Source organism: Tachyglossus aculeatus, chromosome 5 (genome assembly GCF_015852505.1).
Source record: "Tachyglossus aculeatus isolate mTacAcu1 chromosome 5, mTacAcu1.pri, whole genome shotgun sequence".
Classification (NCBI taxonomy): domain Eukaryota; kingdom Metazoa; phylum Chordata; class Mammalia; order Monotremata; family Tachyglossidae; genus Tachyglossus; species Tachyglossus aculeatus.
This window is the reverse complement of record NC_052070.1, coordinates 50,801,654-50,819,926: the sequence shown is the minus strand read 5'-3', so window position 1 is coordinate 50,819,926 and position 18,273 is coordinate 50,801,654. Positions and strand designations below refer to the sequence as shown.

At 48.0% G+C, this 18,273-nt stretch overlaps 1 protein-coding gene across 1 annotated transcript; it reads left to right on the top strand.

Annotated features, from left to right (window-relative positions):
• The first annotated feature begins 8,687 nt into the window (after nucleotides 1-8,687).
• NPPB (natriuretic peptide B) lies at nucleotides 8,688-11,239 on the top strand. The gene is made up of 3 exons (XM_038747092.1): nucleotides 8,688-8,937; nucleotides 9,794-10,073; nucleotides 10,970-11,239. Exons 1-3 carry the CDS (start codon nucleotides 8,809-8,811, stop codon nucleotides 10,984-10,986), a joined length of 426 nt encoding a protein of 141 aa, XP_038603020.1. The 5' UTR covers nucleotides 8,688-8,808; the 3' UTR covers nucleotides 10,987-11,239.
• Nucleotides 11,240-18,273: the final 7,034 nt, after the last annotated feature.

The window sequence follows — 18,273 nt, the reverse complement described above, 5'->3', positions numbered from 1 at the left end:
TAGGAGACATCTGTATGGGCCTTGTCCAACACGAATTTGGCAGAGAAACCTAGCCAACCCTGGGCCCGCAGCCATGGACTCCCTGAGTTTTCCCAACAAAGCAGGAAGAGACAATCAATCATCCATAATTAGCAACCAGTTATCCTGCCATCCACAGCAACCGTCTTCTGGAGTCTTTTTAAACATAAAAATGCTTGTCGGCCTCTCGAATGCGTTATTTTCCAAGGGCATTTCCACTCTCACACATGCCTTCAAGAGATCTGTTCCTGGGCAGAGAAGTAGAGTTGTCCTTCAGAACAAAGATGATGCTATGGCTATCATAGAGATTATAGCCTTGGGTGAGTGTCACATAGAGAATCTCTTGTACACTGGCATACTGTAACTGTGAAAATAGAGTCATGCACCCTTTCTAGGCCCTTGTCATTTGGGTTGAGCATTTCGAGCTGAAGTGGTGAGGAAGAGGATGGGTAAGGCATCCTAGAGATCAGGACTGGGAGCGGGGAGTGGGAAGAGGGAGAAACAGCTGTTTAATAGGAGAGGAGGCAGGGAAGCTCTTTATAAAACCTCCATCTACTTAGCTACACCTACATAAGTATTGGCCCCTGAATCTCTTTGTTGTTGATTGTTGACATTTATTGAGACTCTTCTTTGGACCTTCACCTCCTTAATTGACAGAGATGATGGATTGTCATTTTGGTTCAAACTAAATGGAAAACTTCTGGGCATCCCATTTCCAAGCATGCCCGAGCATTTACACAATACCAATCGTGGGAGGAAGGTGGCCAGAAGAAATTTAGTAGTGCTTTGGGATCATGCTCTGCTTTATCCAGAGATGAGTTTTTATGATCAGGTCCATCCTGACCTGACCCCCAGTTTAGCTCAAGCCACCCCATCACCACCACCGCTCTTAAATGGGCACAGCCCTGGGACTTTAGTGTTGGAAGAGAAAAACTGGGGGACTCAAGGAATAAGGAACAGAGGCTAAAAAAGGTAGATCAGGGAGCTTCCAGGTGAGAGGACTTTGGGAAAACATTCAACTTTTGATTTGAGAGGAACAAAGGGGGAAAAAAAGTTTCACCTTGCAACTGCAGAAGGCACCTAAGGGATAACCCTCAAACTGTAGACCCTTGGAAGTGGTTATAGCAGGGCTTCCTTGGGTTAAAGAGGGCATTTTGCCTATTCCAGTCTGTTAGCTTTTTGTGTGCAGGGAATATGTATGTTATTGCCCTCTCCCAAATGCTTAGTACAATGCTCTGCACACAGTAAGCTCTCAATAATTGACTGACTGATCCCAGACTTCCTCCAAATTGAGTTTATTTGTGTTTAGTTGGAGACCACTCTGGGAAAGGCTTAGAATTTAACTGAGAGAACACAAGTCCCTTAAAAGGAAAAAGAAGCAAATGCCACTTTAGAATAAAGGGCTAGGCTAGAGAGCTGGAGAATGTTATATTCTCTTACCTGTCATTTGAGCTGCAGTCTGATTTTCATGAGGTTGACTCTCACTCCTCTCAGGACCCCGGCATGTGGACCAGCAATTTATGGTCATGGCTTCTTTATGAACAGTGAACCTGATTCTTCCGGTCAGTGGGGAGTTGCTCTCTTCTTAAGGGACCTGCTAACTCCTTCAGGAGAACCATAAACTGTGGCACCTGGACATGGGATAGCACCCCTACCCCCAGAGACCGGGAAGAATGATTGACATTTCCCAAAGACAATCAGCAGCCTTCTCCCTGGGACAACCAGGCCAGGATTCCCCTTTCCTATTTGTAGCCTTGTATTGGAATGGAAAACGGCACTTAGGATGGATAAGTGGATTTCCCAGTTTATTTCCCTAGTGACAGATGGGGATGGGAGCTGGCCCCAGGGACAGACACCACGCTTGCTCTCATTCATTCATTCATTCACTCATTCAATTGTATTTATTGAGCAGAGCACTGTGTTCAGAGTACTGTGTGCAAAGCACTGTACTGTTCTCATGGTCTACCTGGCAACGAATCAACTAATATGCAGGGAGGAAAACCATTCAGAATCACTCAAATGTCTCCAGCTGACACTTGAGTCAGTCTACACTGCTCACAAGGTCTGCTGGTAATTAGGAACAAGCCAGGGGAGTGAAAAGTCAAGAGGAGGCTTCTCATCTTGTTTCAATCTCAAGGAAAGACATGGGCTAGTTTGCTAATGGGCCTGTATTTTGTTTTCAACCTCTGGTGCCCTCAGACCTGTCTGTGCTTCCGGATAGATCTAATTTTCTGCAACTGACAGTGGTTCCTTGACCTTTTCTGAAGGTTCCTCATTTTACAGACTGTTCCCTGGCCTTATGATGACATGAAAAGTGGCTCAAAGGAAATCTATTCTCTCAAGGCTGTCCCTCTCTAATCACCCATCTGAACAGAGCCAACTCTCAGGTGTCTGTGGGAAGTGGGCAAGGCATCATCAAAATCTGCATAAATTATCCAGAACCTCCAGAGGTGGAAGAGGACATGTCAGAGAATTCATTCAATCGTATTTATTTATTGAGCGCTTACTAGGGAATAAGAGAACTAGAGAATAGGGAAATGGCCTGGGCCCAGCACCCAGAGGAAGAAGGAATGAGTGCAAGAGGCTCAAGTGAAACTGCCTTGGAGGCAGCTGGGATGACCACCCCAGAGCCATGGCTTTAGGGGGTCCCTTTGAAGAACTAAAGGGCTCCTAAATTGCTGCTTTTGGAAATCAATCATTTAGCAATCCATCAGTGGTATTGACTGAGTGGTTACTTTGTGCACAGCACTGTATAAAGGCTTGGGAAAACACAACGCAACAGAGTTGGTAAATGCAAATTCTGCCCACAAGGAGCTTACAGTCTAAGGTGGGGACAGATAGTAAAGTAAATTACAGATACTGGAAATAGGAGCATTTTTGAGTAATAATACAACATATCAAAATATAAGAAATGTCATATTTGAGTCAAATCAATGGTCTAATTCAGCCTAGAATTCTGTCTCTATCAGTACCAGCAAGAGCCTAGGAGGAACCCTGTAAAGCTACCCTCCTCGCCATCCATCCTGCTGTTCAGGGACATGCCTCTAACTTGAATACCATGGAAACAAGATACACATTTCCTGCCTCAAAGAGCTTACAGTCCAATGGAGGATGGTCTGTATTTACAAATACTGGGAGCAGGAGAAAGAACGAGGATGTAACAGTACTAATGTTAGAAGGAAATAGTTGAAAAAATATCTGAACGTATAAGTAAATATAAGTGCTAAGGCTATGAACTGAACACATCTGTGCCAAGGATGGCTGTTGGGTCGAGGTGACCAGAGTGGGGTGAATGAATTAGGGAAAGCTTCCTGAAGGAAGGCAGATTTCAAGAAGTCTTTGAAGGTGGGTGCAGCTGTGGTCTGTCAGATCTGGGGAGGGGTTCCAGGCTGGAGGAACAGTCTGAACAAGGGGACAGAGGTAAGAGAGCAGAGCAAAAGTTTCAATTAGGAAGTGAAGTTGCACTGTGAGCAGAGAATGTGACTGTTTATTGTTATATTGCACTCTCCCAAGCACTTAGTACAGTGCTCTGTACACAGTAAGTGTTCAATAAATATGATTGAATTTATGAATGAATGGAGGAGCAGGGTGTGAGCGGAGGAGTAGCTGATTAAGAGAGTCAATTTATACGAAAAGTAGAGCTGGTGGAGTGCTTTGAAGTCTCCTCTAATTTCCTGAACAGTCTCTTCTACATCCTCCTGAGCATGGAGTAGATCGAAAATACCTGGAATTCTATGCCCGGGGCTGGGAGCAGTAGATCTCCTCTCTGTTTTTCAGGGAGCAGAAAAGGAAACAAAGGGGCAGAGAGTCTTCCTTGAGGGCCCACAGTAGGCTGGATTAGAGTTCCAATCTCCCAACATCCTGCCTGATTCTTTGGACTCCAAAACCATTTTGGCACGGGCCAGCCCCGGGGAAAACCAGAGACTATCTCCCAGGGAAATACCTGGGAACTGCCCAGCCTCCCTCTCCACTGAAAAAGCACCCAAAGGATCCATCCCTTCTCTTGGGAGTCAGATTTCAGATTCAGCAGGCATTAGCTTTGTAACGAAAAGAGTCTTCACTTTGAAATGATCAAAATGACCAAAACCAACTCAGCTACACTCATTTCAAACTGCAAATTAAAATCAGAAAAAATGTGCTCCAAAGAGCTAGGCAGCAGAATTCCCATGTGTCAGTTACTCCAAATGAACCTCCTCAAAGTGTTGAGGGGCTAGAGAACTCTGCCTCTGAGAGATGCAGTCCTGGACCCAACTGGACTATAGATTCTGGTCTAAGATTTTTCAGGGAAAGGTCCTTTCAAAGTTAGCTGAAAAAGGGTATATTGTGGAACTGAGGCTACAGAGGTGGCACAGGTGGGCTGGTGCAGTAATCTGGTCTTGAACAAAGACTCTGAAAGTTACTCTGGCAACTTTGCCCAGAAAGGATTTGCAAACTCTCACTACTGTCCTCACTATGTGGAGGGAGACACAAGGCATAAGAAAGCACAGATTCTGCCTATATCCCAGACCACTTCCCTCTTAATGGCCACTGTCCACTTCTACATCCTAAATATTTAACCACACTTTTTTCCCGTGTACCCAGAAACCTACTGACTTGTCACATTTGGCTCTGCATCTGGTTGACCTCAACCCCATAACCCAGGAGAACTGAGCCCAATTGTCTGACATTTTTGAGGGAATTTTTCTTGGGCACCTGGGAATGATAGGCAGGCAGGTTGACTCCTGTAATTCTGAAAGGGACATAGGAAATCACCCATTAATGGAAGGCTAACTACTTATTATATTGAGTCTGGAAAATGATAGGAGAAACCTGAGAGAAATAGGAAGGAATAGGAATGCTGTCAAATCTTCACCGCAAGGGATTATGAGACCTCCCGGCTGGTATTTCTTTGCTCAACCCCCAGGGCCAAGCTGTTACGAACCCCTCATCTTGAACCCAGACAATTCCAAGGTTTTCAGGTAGCCTAAATGTCTAGCCTAGATGTCTCTTCAACTGCTTCATTACCTGATAACACTGAACAATTTACATTGAAGACTCCAACTTCAGAGACTGGAAAGAGAGGGAAATAGGCTTTTTGCTCTTTCTCAGGAGCCCCAGACCATCTTCCTCAGGCCCTCCAAAGCTTCCTCTACAGATAAAAGTCCTGCTTGATGTAGAGGTTAAGACTATTTGGGGTAGGTATAAAACCAAGGAAGTACTATTATTAATATTCTCCTTGCTGTAGTGCAAATCAGACGATCATAATTCAGCACAGAGGCTGGTTTCCTAATTCCTGACCTGTAGGGTGATCTTTCTACGGAGGTAATAATAATAATAATAATAATGATAATGGTATTTGTTAAGTGCTTACTATGTGCAAAACACTGTTCTAAGCACTGGGGAGGTTACAAGGTGATCAGGTTGTCCCACAGGGGGGCTCATAGTTTTAATCCCCATTTTACAGATGAGGTAACTGAAGCCCAGAGAAGTTAAGTGACTTGTCCAAAGTCACACAGCTGACAGCTGGCAGAGCCAGGATTTGAACCCATGTTCTCTGACTCCAAAGTCTGGGCTCTTTCCACTGAGCCACGCTGCTTCTCCTGAAAACTATGGTAAACCAGGTAAACACCACTATGCAGAGGCAGAACAAGTTTAAGGAGGGCCCAAAAGAGGCGAGAATAATAATAATGATAATTATGGTATTTGAGCCCTACATGTCAGGCACTGTACTAAGCACTGGGGTGGATACAAGCAAATCGGGTTGGACACACAGGGAGAAGGGGTGGTTCAGGCCCGGTCAGCCCCCCCCGGTCAGCATCCCGGTCAGTCAGCATCCGGATAGCAGTCTGTCCTGGAGTCCCAAGGCTCGCCTGGGGTCTTGTGGGGGAAAGGGGGGAATCCAGACACAGAATGGGCAGGGGTGGTAGAGAGGAGAGGGAGGACGGGGGCAATGTGAAATTCAGTCAATCGTATTTATTGAGCATTTACTGTGTGCAGAGCACTGTCCTTAGCACTAGGGAGAGTATGATATAACACTAAACAGACACATAATAATTATTATTATTATATTTGTTAAGCGCTTACTATGTGCCAAGCACTGCTTTAAATGCTGGGTAGATACATTCATTCATTCATTCAATCGTTTTTATTGAGCACCTACTGTGTGCAGAGCACTGTACTAAGTGCTTGGGAAGTACAAGTTGGCAACATATAGAGATGGTCCCTACCCAACAGCGGGCTCACAGTCTAGAAGGGGGAGACAGAGAACAAAACAAAACATATGAACAAAATAAAATAAGTAGAATACATATGTACAAATAAAAGAGTAATAAATGCATACAAACATATATACATATATACAGGTGCTATGGGGAGGGGAAGGAGGTAAGGTGGGGGGGGATGTGGGGGGGGAGGGGGAGAGGAAGGACGGGGCTCAGTCTGGGAAGGCCTCCTGGAGGAGGTGAGCTCTCAGTAGGGCCTTGAAGGGAGGAAGAGGTAATCAGGTTGTCCCACGTGGGGTTCATAGTCTTAATCCCCATTTTACAGATGAAATAACTGAGGCACAGAGAAGTGAATTGGTTTGCCCAAGCAGACAAGTGGCAAAGCCGGGATTAGAACCCACACCCAAGCCTGTGTTCTTTCCATTAAGCCACAGTACTTCATTCCCTGCCCACAAGGAGAATCTGGTCCCGAAACAGGCGAGAACAATAATAATGGTAATTATGGTATTTGAGCCCTATGTATCAGGCACTGTACTAAGCTCTGGGGTGGATACAAGCAAATCAGGTTTGACACAGTCCCTTGTCCCACATGACTCAAAGTCTTAATCCCCATTTTACAGATGAGGTCACTGAGGCACAGAGAAGTTAGGTGACTTGCCCAAGGTCACCCAGCAGATAAGTGGCAGAGAAGCCTTGAGGTCCATCTGGAATGGTGGGAGGGGGCTTCGGCTGGGGGGAGGGAACAGGGACAGTGTTTCTTCCAGTATTCCTTGCCCCCACTCATAATAATAATAATAATAAATAATAATAATTGTGGTATTTGTTAAGCACTTACTGTGTGCCAGGCACTGTACTAAGCGCTGAGGTGGACACAAGCAAATTGGGTTAGACACATCCCTGTCCCACGTGGGGCTCACACTCAATCTTTGTCTATCTCCCCCTTCTCAACTGTGAGCTCGAAGTTGGGTAGGGACTGGCTCTATATGTTGCCGACTTGTACTTCCCAAGCACTTAGTACAGTGCTCTGCACACAGTAAGCACTCAATAAATATGATTGAATGAATGAAGGAATCTCCATTTTACAGATGAGGTAACAGACCCAAAGAAGTGAAGTGACTTGTCTGAGGTAACTCAGCAAACAGGTGGTGGAGCAGGATTAGAACCCATGACCTTCTGACTCTCATGTTGGTGTTCTATCCAGTAGGCCATGCACAGAGAAGCAGTGTGGCTCAGTGAAAAAATGCTTTGGAGTCAGAGGTCATGGGTTCAAATCCCGGCTCCGCCACTTGCCAGCTGTGTGACATTGGGCAAGTCACTTAACTTCTCTGTGCCTCAGTTACCTCATCTGTAAAATGGGGGTAAAAACTGTGAGCCCCATGTGGGACAACCTGATCACCTTGTAATCTCCCCAGTGCTTAGAACAGTGCTTTGCAAAGTAAGTGCTTAATAAATGCCATCATATTATTATTATATATTATGTGTGCCCTGACAATGTAATAATAATAATAATAATGATGGCATTTATTAAGCACTATGTGCAAAGCACTGTTATAAGCACTGGGGAGGTTACAAGGTGATCAGGTTGTCTCACGTGGGGCTCACAGTCTTAATCCCCATTTTACAGATGAGGTAACTGAGGCCCAGACAAGTGAAGTGACTTGCCCAAAGTCATACAGCTGACAATTGGCGGGGCCGGGATCTGAACCCATGATCTCTGACTCCAAAGCCCATGCTCTTTCTACTGAGCCATGGGACCCCACCGCCCGCTCCGAGCCCCTGGGCAGGGGGAACAGCCCTACGGGCACCACTGGACACAGTGAGGGGCAGCCGCTCTCGGACGCCCGACTCCCCTCCCCACGTTCCCCCCACAGCTCCTGCTCCTTCATGGCTTTCTTGGAAAGAGCCCGAGCTGGGGATTCAGAGGTCAGGGGTTCTAATCCCAGCTCTGCCACTTGTCTGCTGCGTGACCTTGGGCAAGCCACTTCACTTCTCTGTGCCTCCGTTCCCTCATCTGCAAAATGGAGATTAAGACTGAGCCCCACGTGGGCTAACCTGATGACCTTGTATCTACCCCAGTGCTTAGAACAGTGCTGGCACATGGTAAGTGCTAAACAAATACCATCATCATTATTATTATTCTTAGCCCAGAGAGGGGGAGGCAGAGGGATTGGGGGAGTTCACCAAGTCGCTCAGCTTCGGTGCACCCCCGGCTCCTCCCCACTCACCTGGTGCTATACAAGGAGATCCCACTGTGGCCAGCCCCCTGCCTCTGCACCTCCCTTTGCAGCCCACCTCTAGGCTGGCCGGGGAGGGGGCGGGTGGTCGAGGGGCCTACATTCCCTGGCTCTGAGCTCAGCGTGGCCGGAATGCAGACGATAAGTCTGAGATAACCCCAGAGCAGGGCAGGGTGAGGAAGGGCAGGCCAGGCCAGGGCTCAGCCCCCATTGGAGGGACATAAAAAGGCTCTGGGCGGGAGGGACAGAGGCAGGCGAGAAGCGACAGCAACAGCAGCAGAAGGAAGGAGCAGCAGAAGCGGCCGGCATCCCCCAGGGTCCAGCCCCCTCAGACTCACCCACCTCCTCCAGCAGCAATGGACTGTCTTCGGATGGCGATGCCTCGAGCACTCCTGCTTCTGTTCCTGCTCCAGCTCCAGGCTCGGGGCAGCCGGGCCCTTCCCCTGGCCGGCCTCAGTCCAGCCCGAGAGCTAGCCGGAGTCCAGGTGAGCGCCCGTCTCATCCCCCTTACCCTCGGGAGGGGGTCTGCACAGAGGGAGAGGCTGTGGAGGAAGGGAGGATGAAGGAGGCCCGTTGAGGACCTGTCCGTCCTCTGTGCTGCTCATTCATTCAGTCAATCATATTTATTGAGAGCTTACTGTGTGCAGAGCACTGCCCTCCCCCCTTCCCGGGAAACTGGGTGAAGGCTGCAGCTGGGGAGCAGGGAGACCCCCCTAATCCAAACCCCCCGTCCCAACCGGTCCCAAGAGAGACCCTTGTGTTCTGTCCCTTGTGTGTCCGAGCTGGAAACCAGGCCACCGCCAGGAGAGGTAGACCACCCGTGGGGTGAGAGCAACCCCTAATAATAATAATCATTAGTGTTTGTTAATAATAAAAATTAGGGTATTTGTTGAGTGCTTACTATGTGCCACTGTTCTAAGAACTGGAGCACTGTTCTAAGTGTTTACTATAAGCCAAGTACTGTCCTAAGGGCTGGAGTGGATTGCAGCTTGACTTAGTGGAAAGAGCCCGGTTTTAGGAGTCAGAGGACGTGGATTCTAATCCCGGCTCTGCCACTTGTCAGCTGTGTGACTTTGGGCAAGTTACAACTTCTCTGGGACTCAGTGATCTCATCTATAAAATGGGGATTAAGACTGCAAGCCCCACATGGGACAACCTGAGTACCTTATATCTACTCCAGCACTTCGAACAGTGCTTGGCACATAGTAAGCACTTAAGTACTGTAATAATAATAGTCTAAAGCACCGGCTGACCCCAGCTTTCAGAGAAAATTGACGGGCAGAGAGGGAGAGCTAGGCTGCAGGGACGTGAGGGCACTTGCGATCTCCCCTTCTCCCCCAGGAGCTGCTGAACCGGCTGAGAGACAAGTTCTCCGTGCTGGAGGAGCTGGAGGCCGACTCTGAGCCGGAGACCGAGGCTGAGGAGCCAGCGGGGAACTCGGCGGAGCTGTGGGAGGAGAGCGAGCCCCGGGCCCGGCCAGCCACCGTGGGAAGCCCCGAGTACCGCGCTCCCGCTCTCCAGGCCCTGCGGGGGCTACAGAACCCCAAGTTCATGCGAGAGTCCGGCTGCTTTGGGAGGAGACTGGACCGGATCGGCTCCATCAGTGGCCTGGGCTGTAATGGTGAGAGCTGCCCTCCTCTGACCTGCCCGCTGTCTGCCTAGGTACCCCAGGCTCTGGGGGCAAGGGTATCTCCGCCCCCTGGCCCCTGCAGGCCCGGTGCGGCCCGGCTGCCCACGTCTCTTGGCACTTCCTGGGCTGGCACAGGGAGGCCCGGCCAGGGAGGGGGACTGGGAGGAGGGAGGGGGAGAGGGAGAAAAGAAGCACCAACACCATCCTAGGGACATTCCAGATTCAGCCCGCTCCCAGGGCTAGGTCAGAGAGAAAACAGAGGTCGTTCCAAGTCCTAGTAGGAGTTCTGGGACTTGGCCTTGGTTTGCACCAGGGTCTGGCCATACAGAAGCCAGAGAGGAGTCCTGAAGCTAAAAACCCTCTACCCTGTGTTCACTGGCCTCTACTTAGCTCCTGGGGAACAGCAGTGACCGGATCTACTGCTTCCTTGAGGAGAGGCAGGTCCTCAGTGCAGTAAAACAGCTGCACTGTTTTCCAACCACACACCCTCCCTTTCACAGCAACACATGTGGAAAGAGATCTGACAGGAAAGCACAGCTGGGCAGACTAATTCCCCCAGGCTGGGACTTGGGCCACAGCACTCCAGGGAACTGACAGTGAGAGGTGGATTTTACACAGCACAGGAGGCCTGGGCAGGACCCCCACCCACGGTATCCTGGACCCTGGTAGCCTGGGGGAAGAAGCGGTATGGATGGGGCCCTGTGAACCCTCACCCCGTGCCCACATCTAACACGGACCCACTGAAGACGAGCACACTTACCAAGCAATCTCTGGGAAGGCCAACCTGAAACACAGTCACCAAAACAGGGAAGGTGGCAGAGAAAGCTCAGTTCCTCTTCAGCTCTCTCAATAACAACCTGATTTCCCTCTCTGTCCTTCCCCTGCAGGCTTCAGGAAGAATTAAGAGGAGGTCCCAGACACCTGCTCTCCAGGACTCTGTTCCTCCAGGGAGACTTTTACAAATGCTTTCAAAAGCCTTCGAAAGTGACTCCTATTTATTTATTTATTTATATTTATTTATTATTGGTTGTTTTATAAGACCATTTCTTACTTTTGAGCACAGGAGTTCCAGATCCTGGTAAAACGAAGGGTAGCTTTTTACATGGGCCTGTTTTTGTCTTGATACATTCAATAAAAACTCCATTGGTTTCCCTCGACTGCAGTGTGATTGCTTTGGGAGGCAACTCTGGCAGTGAAAGGAGGGTGTGGATGAGTGACTCCAGGGGGCTGAGTGTAATAATAATGATGGTATTTGTTAAGCGCTTACTATGTGCAAAGCACTGTTCTAAGCACTGGGGGGATACAAGGTAAGCAGGTTGTCCCACGTGGGGTTCACCATCTTAATCCCCATTTTACAGATGAGGTAACTGAGGCCCAGAGAAGTTAAGTGACTTGCCCAAAGTCACACAGCTGACAAGTGGTAGAGCCGGGATTTGAACCCACGACCTCTGACTCCAAAGCCCGTGCTCTTTCCACTGAGCCATGCTGCTTCTGAGGATCACCCAGAGGTGGTGTTTTCTAGTGGTTAGAGCTTGGGCCTGGAAGTCAGAAAATCCTGGGTTCAAAGAAAGCGCTTAATACCTTAAAAAAAATTGGGTGGTCCAGTCCCCAGCACTGAAGCCTCCTAGGTGGCCCCGGGGGACTTTAGGACATTAAGGTGTTGGTTGGGTGAGGAGCTGTCCCACCTCTGATCTAGTTTCTGGACAGTTGTCAGGTTGGGGCCCCTACCCTAATCTTACTTTGGAAGAAGAGGGAAGTTTTGGTATCTTAAACATCCACTGAGCTTGGGGACATCAGGTTTATTGTCTTTGTTTTAATGGTATTTGTTAAGAGCTTACTATGTACACTGTAATAAGCGCTGGGTAGAGATAAGCTATCCCACATGGGGCTCACAGTCTTAATCCCCATTTTGCAGATGAGTGAACTGAGGCATAAAAAAGTTAAGTGACTTGCCCAAGGTCACACAGCAGACAAATGGCAGAGCTGGAATTTTAGAACCCAGGTCCTCTCACCTCCAGGCCTGTGATCTTTCCACTAGGCCACGCTGCTTCTCTAGTTGACTTTGGCATAATGGCATTTGGAAGGCTTTAGGAAAAACAACTCTGATTGAGGGCATTTTTTTCCCAACTCAGAGCAACAAGAACCAACACACCGCAGACACGGGTGAGACCTCAATAGGAGCTCTCTTACTCAGAGAGCAGCTGCATTGCAGCCAGAGGCCTCAGAAGAGCCAGACTGAGGGGTGTCCCATGTGGAGAGTTAATGGGAAATCAGGAGTGGCTTCCATTCCACTGCAGCACTGATCAGGCCCAAGTACCGTGACAAGTCTGTCTGACGTGGCTTACCTTAGGTGTGTTTTCCAAAGCCCCTCAGAAATAATTACTCTCCACCCCTTCAAAGCCTTACTGAAGGCACATCTCCTCCAAGAAGCCTTCGCTGACTAAGCCCTCCTTTCCTTTTCTCCCATTCCCTTCTGCATCACCCTGACTTGCTCCCTTTAATGCTGTGGGGCTGGGTGAGGGGATGAATAAAGTACATATCTGTAATGTACTCATTTATATTAATGTCTGCCTCTCCCTCTACACTGTAAGCTCATTGTAGACAGGGAGCATGTCTTTTTATTGTTATATTGCACTCACCCAAACATTTAGTACAGTGCTCTGCACACAGTAAGCACTCGGTAAATAAAATTGACTGACTGGTGAACTGTAGAGAAAAGAGTCTTGGGAGTAGTGGCAGGGGGAAATTAAGGATTTTAAGACATGTTTCCTAGAGCTGGTTCTCTCGCTAACCTTTGTCTCTTTTAAGTTTTCCGTGGCCAATTGCCCTTTCTGCTGTCCCTGTCAGTGCTCCCAGCTCCCCTGCTACATCTTTGCTCTACACTCTGGTTGCCCAAACAAAAGAAACCTTAAACCTCCATTTCAAATGCCTGCCTCTTCTCCCTCCATCTCCTTCCTATGAACCTTGTGCTGCTGGGGGAGGGAGAGGCTTCCCCAGCCTTCCTTCCCTTAACTGGAATCATCTTTGTGCTGGTCCATCCCAGCCCAAAGACACAGAGCCTGCATAGAGCACTACTTCAGGCTGTAGCCTAACTCATTCATTCAAACAATCACATTTATTGATCACTTGCCATGTGCAGAGCACTGTACTCAGCGCTTGGGAGAGTATGACAACAATAAACAGTCACATTCCCTGCCCACAACGGGCTTACAGTCTAAAGAGGGGAGACGAGCATCAATAGAAATAAATAAAATTATGGATATGTACGTAAGTGCTGTGGGGCTGGGAGGGGGGAAGATCGAAGGGAGCAAGTCAGGGCGATGAAGAAGGGAGTGGGAGATAGGAAAAGTGGGGGTTAGTCTGGGAAGGCCTCTAGGAGATGTACCTTTAACAAGGCTTTGAAGTTGGGGGAGAGTAATTGTCTGTCAGATAGGAGGAGGGTGTCCAGGCCAGAGGCAGGCTGTGGGCGAGACAGACAGACGAGATGGAGGTACAATGAAAAGATTAGAAGAAAAGGAGCAAAGTGTGCTGGCTGGGTTCCTCTGCCCCTCCCCATCGCCCCTACTCCCTCCCTCTGCTCTACCCCCTTCCCCTCCCCACAGCACTTGTGTATATTTGTACATATTTATTATTCTATTTAGTTTATCAACGATGTTATAAATCTCTAATTTCATGTATCTATTTTGATGCTATTGATGCCTGCCTACTTGTTTTGTTGTCTGTTGCCCCCTTCTAGACTGTGAGCCCATTGTTGGGTAGGGATTGTCTCTATCTGTTGCCAGATTGTACTTTCCAAACACTCAGTGCTGTGCACATAGTAAATGCTCAATAAATACGATTGAATGAATGAATGGGTTGTAGAAAGAGAGAAGTGAGGTAATCTTGGACTCCCCCTGCTCCTAAAATAATCCTCTTTCCCCACCACCACCAATCTTAACTGCATGCAGTTCAGCTACTCGCTTAGGGACTGGAGGGCAGCAAGAGTCAAATTTGGTGGGGGCCACCCAACCTGTCCAGGTCCTTTCCAGATTCCCACCCCTCAAACCTACCAAATATTGAACAATATGCCAGACTATCCCCGTGTATTTATCAATACACTAGACTGTAAACTCTCTGTGGGCAGGGAATGTGACTGTTACATTGTTATATTGTACTCTTCCAAGCGCATTGTACAGTGCTCTGCACACAGTAAGTGTTTGATAAATACGATTGACTAGCCTACTGACAGGGAATGTTATAGTATATTCTCCCAAGCGTTTAGTACAGTACTCTGTGGACAGTAAGCACTCAATAAATACATTTGACTGACTGACACCATCACCCCAGCCCAACCTCAACCTTTAAAAACGTTTGTCTGTGACAAGGTGGATATTCAAAGGGAGTGCCGCAGTGTGACCCAATGGAAAGAGCATGGGCCTGGGACTCAGAGGAGCTGGGTTCTAATCTTAGCTCCACCACTTACCTACAGTGTAACCTTGGGCAAGTCACTTAACTTCTCAGTGCCATCGTTACCTCATTTGTAAAATGGAGATTAAGACTTGAGCACCATGTGGGACATGGACCATGTCCAACCTGATTATCTAGTATCTACCCTAGCTCTTAATACAGTGCCTGGTTCATAGTAAGCATTAAATAAATACCATTAAAAACCAAAAACAAAAATGGACTGAACTCGTCCCCAGTACGGCTCCCAGACACAGCTCCAGGTGGCAGCAGAGGAAAGGAGGATGCAGAGGAAAACTTTATCGTTGCTTTTTTTCAAAACCGCTGTCCGGCCTGTATTAATTTTAAATAGATTTATATAGGACAAATCTAATGTTTCGCCCCAGGCTAATGCTAACCAAGGTTAAATTTAAGAACTAGAGTGATGATATTGACACAACGCATCTTTAGTTCCTCCTCAGAGACAGCCCCAGGGATACTGGAGACAGCTCTTTGGTTGACCACACAGAGATAAACCCACGTAGCCCCCAGACCTGCCCCCACCCCCCGATGCCAACCAGGGGCCTCAGGGCTGGCCCCAAAGTCCAAGTTGTCTGACAGAGCCGCCGGCACCCACCGGGCACCAGAGGTCAAGTTGATGGGCCCTCAGGCCTCCAGAAGCGTGGTGGTACTGTGCCAGCTGTTACCAAAAAAAAAAAAAAAATCACACTCCACTTCATGATCTCAAGCTCTGGCTTTTCTGCCCTTTCATGCTAAACAGCAAAGTTGTACTTGTAAATTCCCCACTCAATAGATTTTATTAGGGCAACGAAGAAACCTGGATTCTGCAGGATTACAGATTGGGTGTGATTTGCCTGGGAAGCATTGGGTTAGAATATGACTGTCTCTGGGAGTCCTACCAAATCTACCAATCCCTAGTACAGGGTGTTGAACTATGATCTGCGTGAGCCTGCTGTTGGGTAGAGACCGTCTCTATATGTTGCCAACTTGTACTTCCCAAGCGCTTAGTACAGTGCTCTGCACACAGTAAGTGCTCAATAAATACGATTTAATGAATGAATGGTGCCCGCACTCCAGTACACTCTCTAGTCAACTCCAGGGGAACCGTCAATCTCCATTCATTCATTCAATCAATCGTATTTATTGAGCACTTACTGTGTGCAGAGCACTGTACTAAGTGCTTGGGAAGCACAAGTCGGTAACATGTAGAGACAGTCCCTACCCAACAACGGGGTTACAGTCTAGAAGGGGGAGACAGACAACAAAACAAAACATGTAGACAGGTGTCAAAATTGTCAGAACAAATAGAATTAAAGCTATATGCACATCATTAACAAAATAAATAGTAAATATGTACAATAGAATAATAAATCTGTACAACTATATATATGGGTGCTGTGGGGATGGGAAGGAGGTAGAGTCGGGGGGATGGGGTGGAGGAGAGGAAAAAGGGGGCTCAGTCCGGGAAAAGGGGGCTCAGTCTGGGGATTTGGTATGCGAGTGTGACATCAGAGACCTTTCCATCCCCCTTCATGGCTTTGCTCACCAAGGAACCGGGACAAAGTCACTTTGATTTTTTCCTCTGCCTCCTCACTTGTGGGTGCAGTGACCCATTCATTCAATCGTATTTATTGAGCGCTTACTGTGTGCAGAGCACTGTACTAAGCGCTTGGCACTGTACTACCCAGATGGAGGATTGTGGGAAGAGTGGAAGCAGTGTCTCTGCCTCCTCCATCCATTCATTCATTCATTTATTCAATCGTATTTATTGAGCATTTGCTGTGTGCAGAGCACTGTACTAAACTCTTAGAAGAGTTCAATATAACAATAAAAAGACACACGTCCTGTTCAACTCTAGACTCACATAACCCCTCCTGGATACAGAACACCCCCAGATCAGCTCCATGCACATGATCCTTCAATTCAATATGGGGCCACCCCAATCTGTTTGCCCGTTACACTTACTATACGCAAAGCACTGTTCTAAGCACTGGGGGGATACAAGATGATCAGGTTGTCCCATGTGGGGCTCACAGTCTTAATCTCCCTTTTGCAGATAAGGTAACTGAGGCACAGGGAAGTTAAATGACTTGCCGAAGGTCACACAGCTGACACTTGGTGGAGCTGGGATTTGAACCCATAACCTCTGACTCCCAAGCCCGTGCTCTTTCCATTGAGCCACGCTGTTTCACATAGTAAGTGCCAAGCACTGTTCTAAGCACTGGGGGGAGAGGCAAGTTAATCAGGTTGGATACATCATCATCATCAATCGTATTTATTGAGCGCTTACTATGTGCGGAGCACTGTACTAAGCGCTTGGGAAGTACAAATTGGCAACATATAGAGACAGTCCCTACCCAACAGTGGGCTCACAGTCTAAAAGGGGGAGACAGAGAACAAAACCAAACATACTAACAAAATAAAATAAATAGAATAGGTATGTACAAATAAATAGAGTAAAAAAAAATATGTACAAACATATATACAGGTGCTGTGGGGAAGGGAAGGAGGTAAGACGGGGGGATGGAGAGGGGGGCGAGGGGGAGAGAGGGGGACGAGGGGGATACAGACTCTGTCCCACATGGGGCTCACATTTTTAACCCCCATTTTACAATAATTGAGGCCCAAAGAAGTGAAGTGACTTGCCCGAGGTCACACAGCAGACAAGTGGCAGAGATGGGATTAGAATCTATGACCTTCTGGCTCCCAGGCCCGTGCTCTATCCACTAAGCCATGCTGCTTTCTGGTCCCCCACCCCCCCGCCCCACTGGCCCATATGCACCTTGGGGGTGGAGGGAATGAGGGTGCACAAAGGTATCAGGTTCACTATGAAGATGATCGATCAGGAGCCAATGTAAAATGCTCATTTTTTGGATCATCTTGAAGGATTTTACCTGATTGTGTCGTAGAACAAAATGGGCCAATCCGTTGTGGAACCTTGTTTCAGGTTCAAGCTCTTGGCTGCCCTTGTCAGCCAGGAGGCAAATGCCCAAGGGCATGTTGGAATAGGGGGGCAGGAGCAGGAAGAGAGCAGGGAGAGAACAGGATGACCTTCTCCTCCTGAACCACACTCTAAGAGGTCGATAGGCTGCAAGCTCTCTCTTCCCTGTCCCAGCTCAGCCTCCCCATCTTGTTGTTACTTCAGGAGCCTCGGAGCTGCCCCAGTGGCCCTCGCCATCAATCAGTCATATTTACTGAGTGCTTACTACATGTAGAACACTGTACTAAACACTGGGGAGAGTACAATGAAACTTCCACCAGCACTCCTTGGACAGTGGCTGTCAATCAGCTGGAACCCAGAGGTGGTTTATACAAGGAGTCAACTTCACCAAAAATCATCCTCATTCATTCATTCAATCACATTTATTGAGCACTTACTGTGTGCAGAGCACCGTACTAAGCTCTTGGAAAGTACAATTCGGCAACAGAGGCAGTACCTACCCAACAACAGGCTCACAGTCTCCCGCTACCTAGGCCTTTCCTTTCTTCATGCTAAATTGGTGTTCGGTCTGACATCTTAGATCCAAGCTCATCCACTGTTACCAATGGGAGACCCCGTCATCCTCAGTATCTTCGATTGGAAAATCTGAAGTTCCCCAGGACAGAGAGTGAACTCTGGGTTTGAGATCAGTGAGGGAAATAGAGGTTACAAGAAAAAGCGAAACTAGAGAGACCCAGAGTCTGCACTCCTCAGCTCCTATGATGCGTATTTCTAATAAGGAGATTCAACTGAGTCCTAGATTCATTT

Bases quoted from the DNA above. Each gene is read 5' to 3' on its own strand.
- NPPB (XM_038747092.1), top strand. From the start codon at position 8,809: ATGGACTGTCTTCGGATGGCGATGCCTCGAGCACTCCTGCTTCTGTTC. The intron at 8,938-9,793 runs GTGAGCGCCCGT...CTTCTCCCCCAG, and splicing joins GAGAGCTAGCCGGAGTCCAG to GAGCTGCTGAACCGGCTGAG.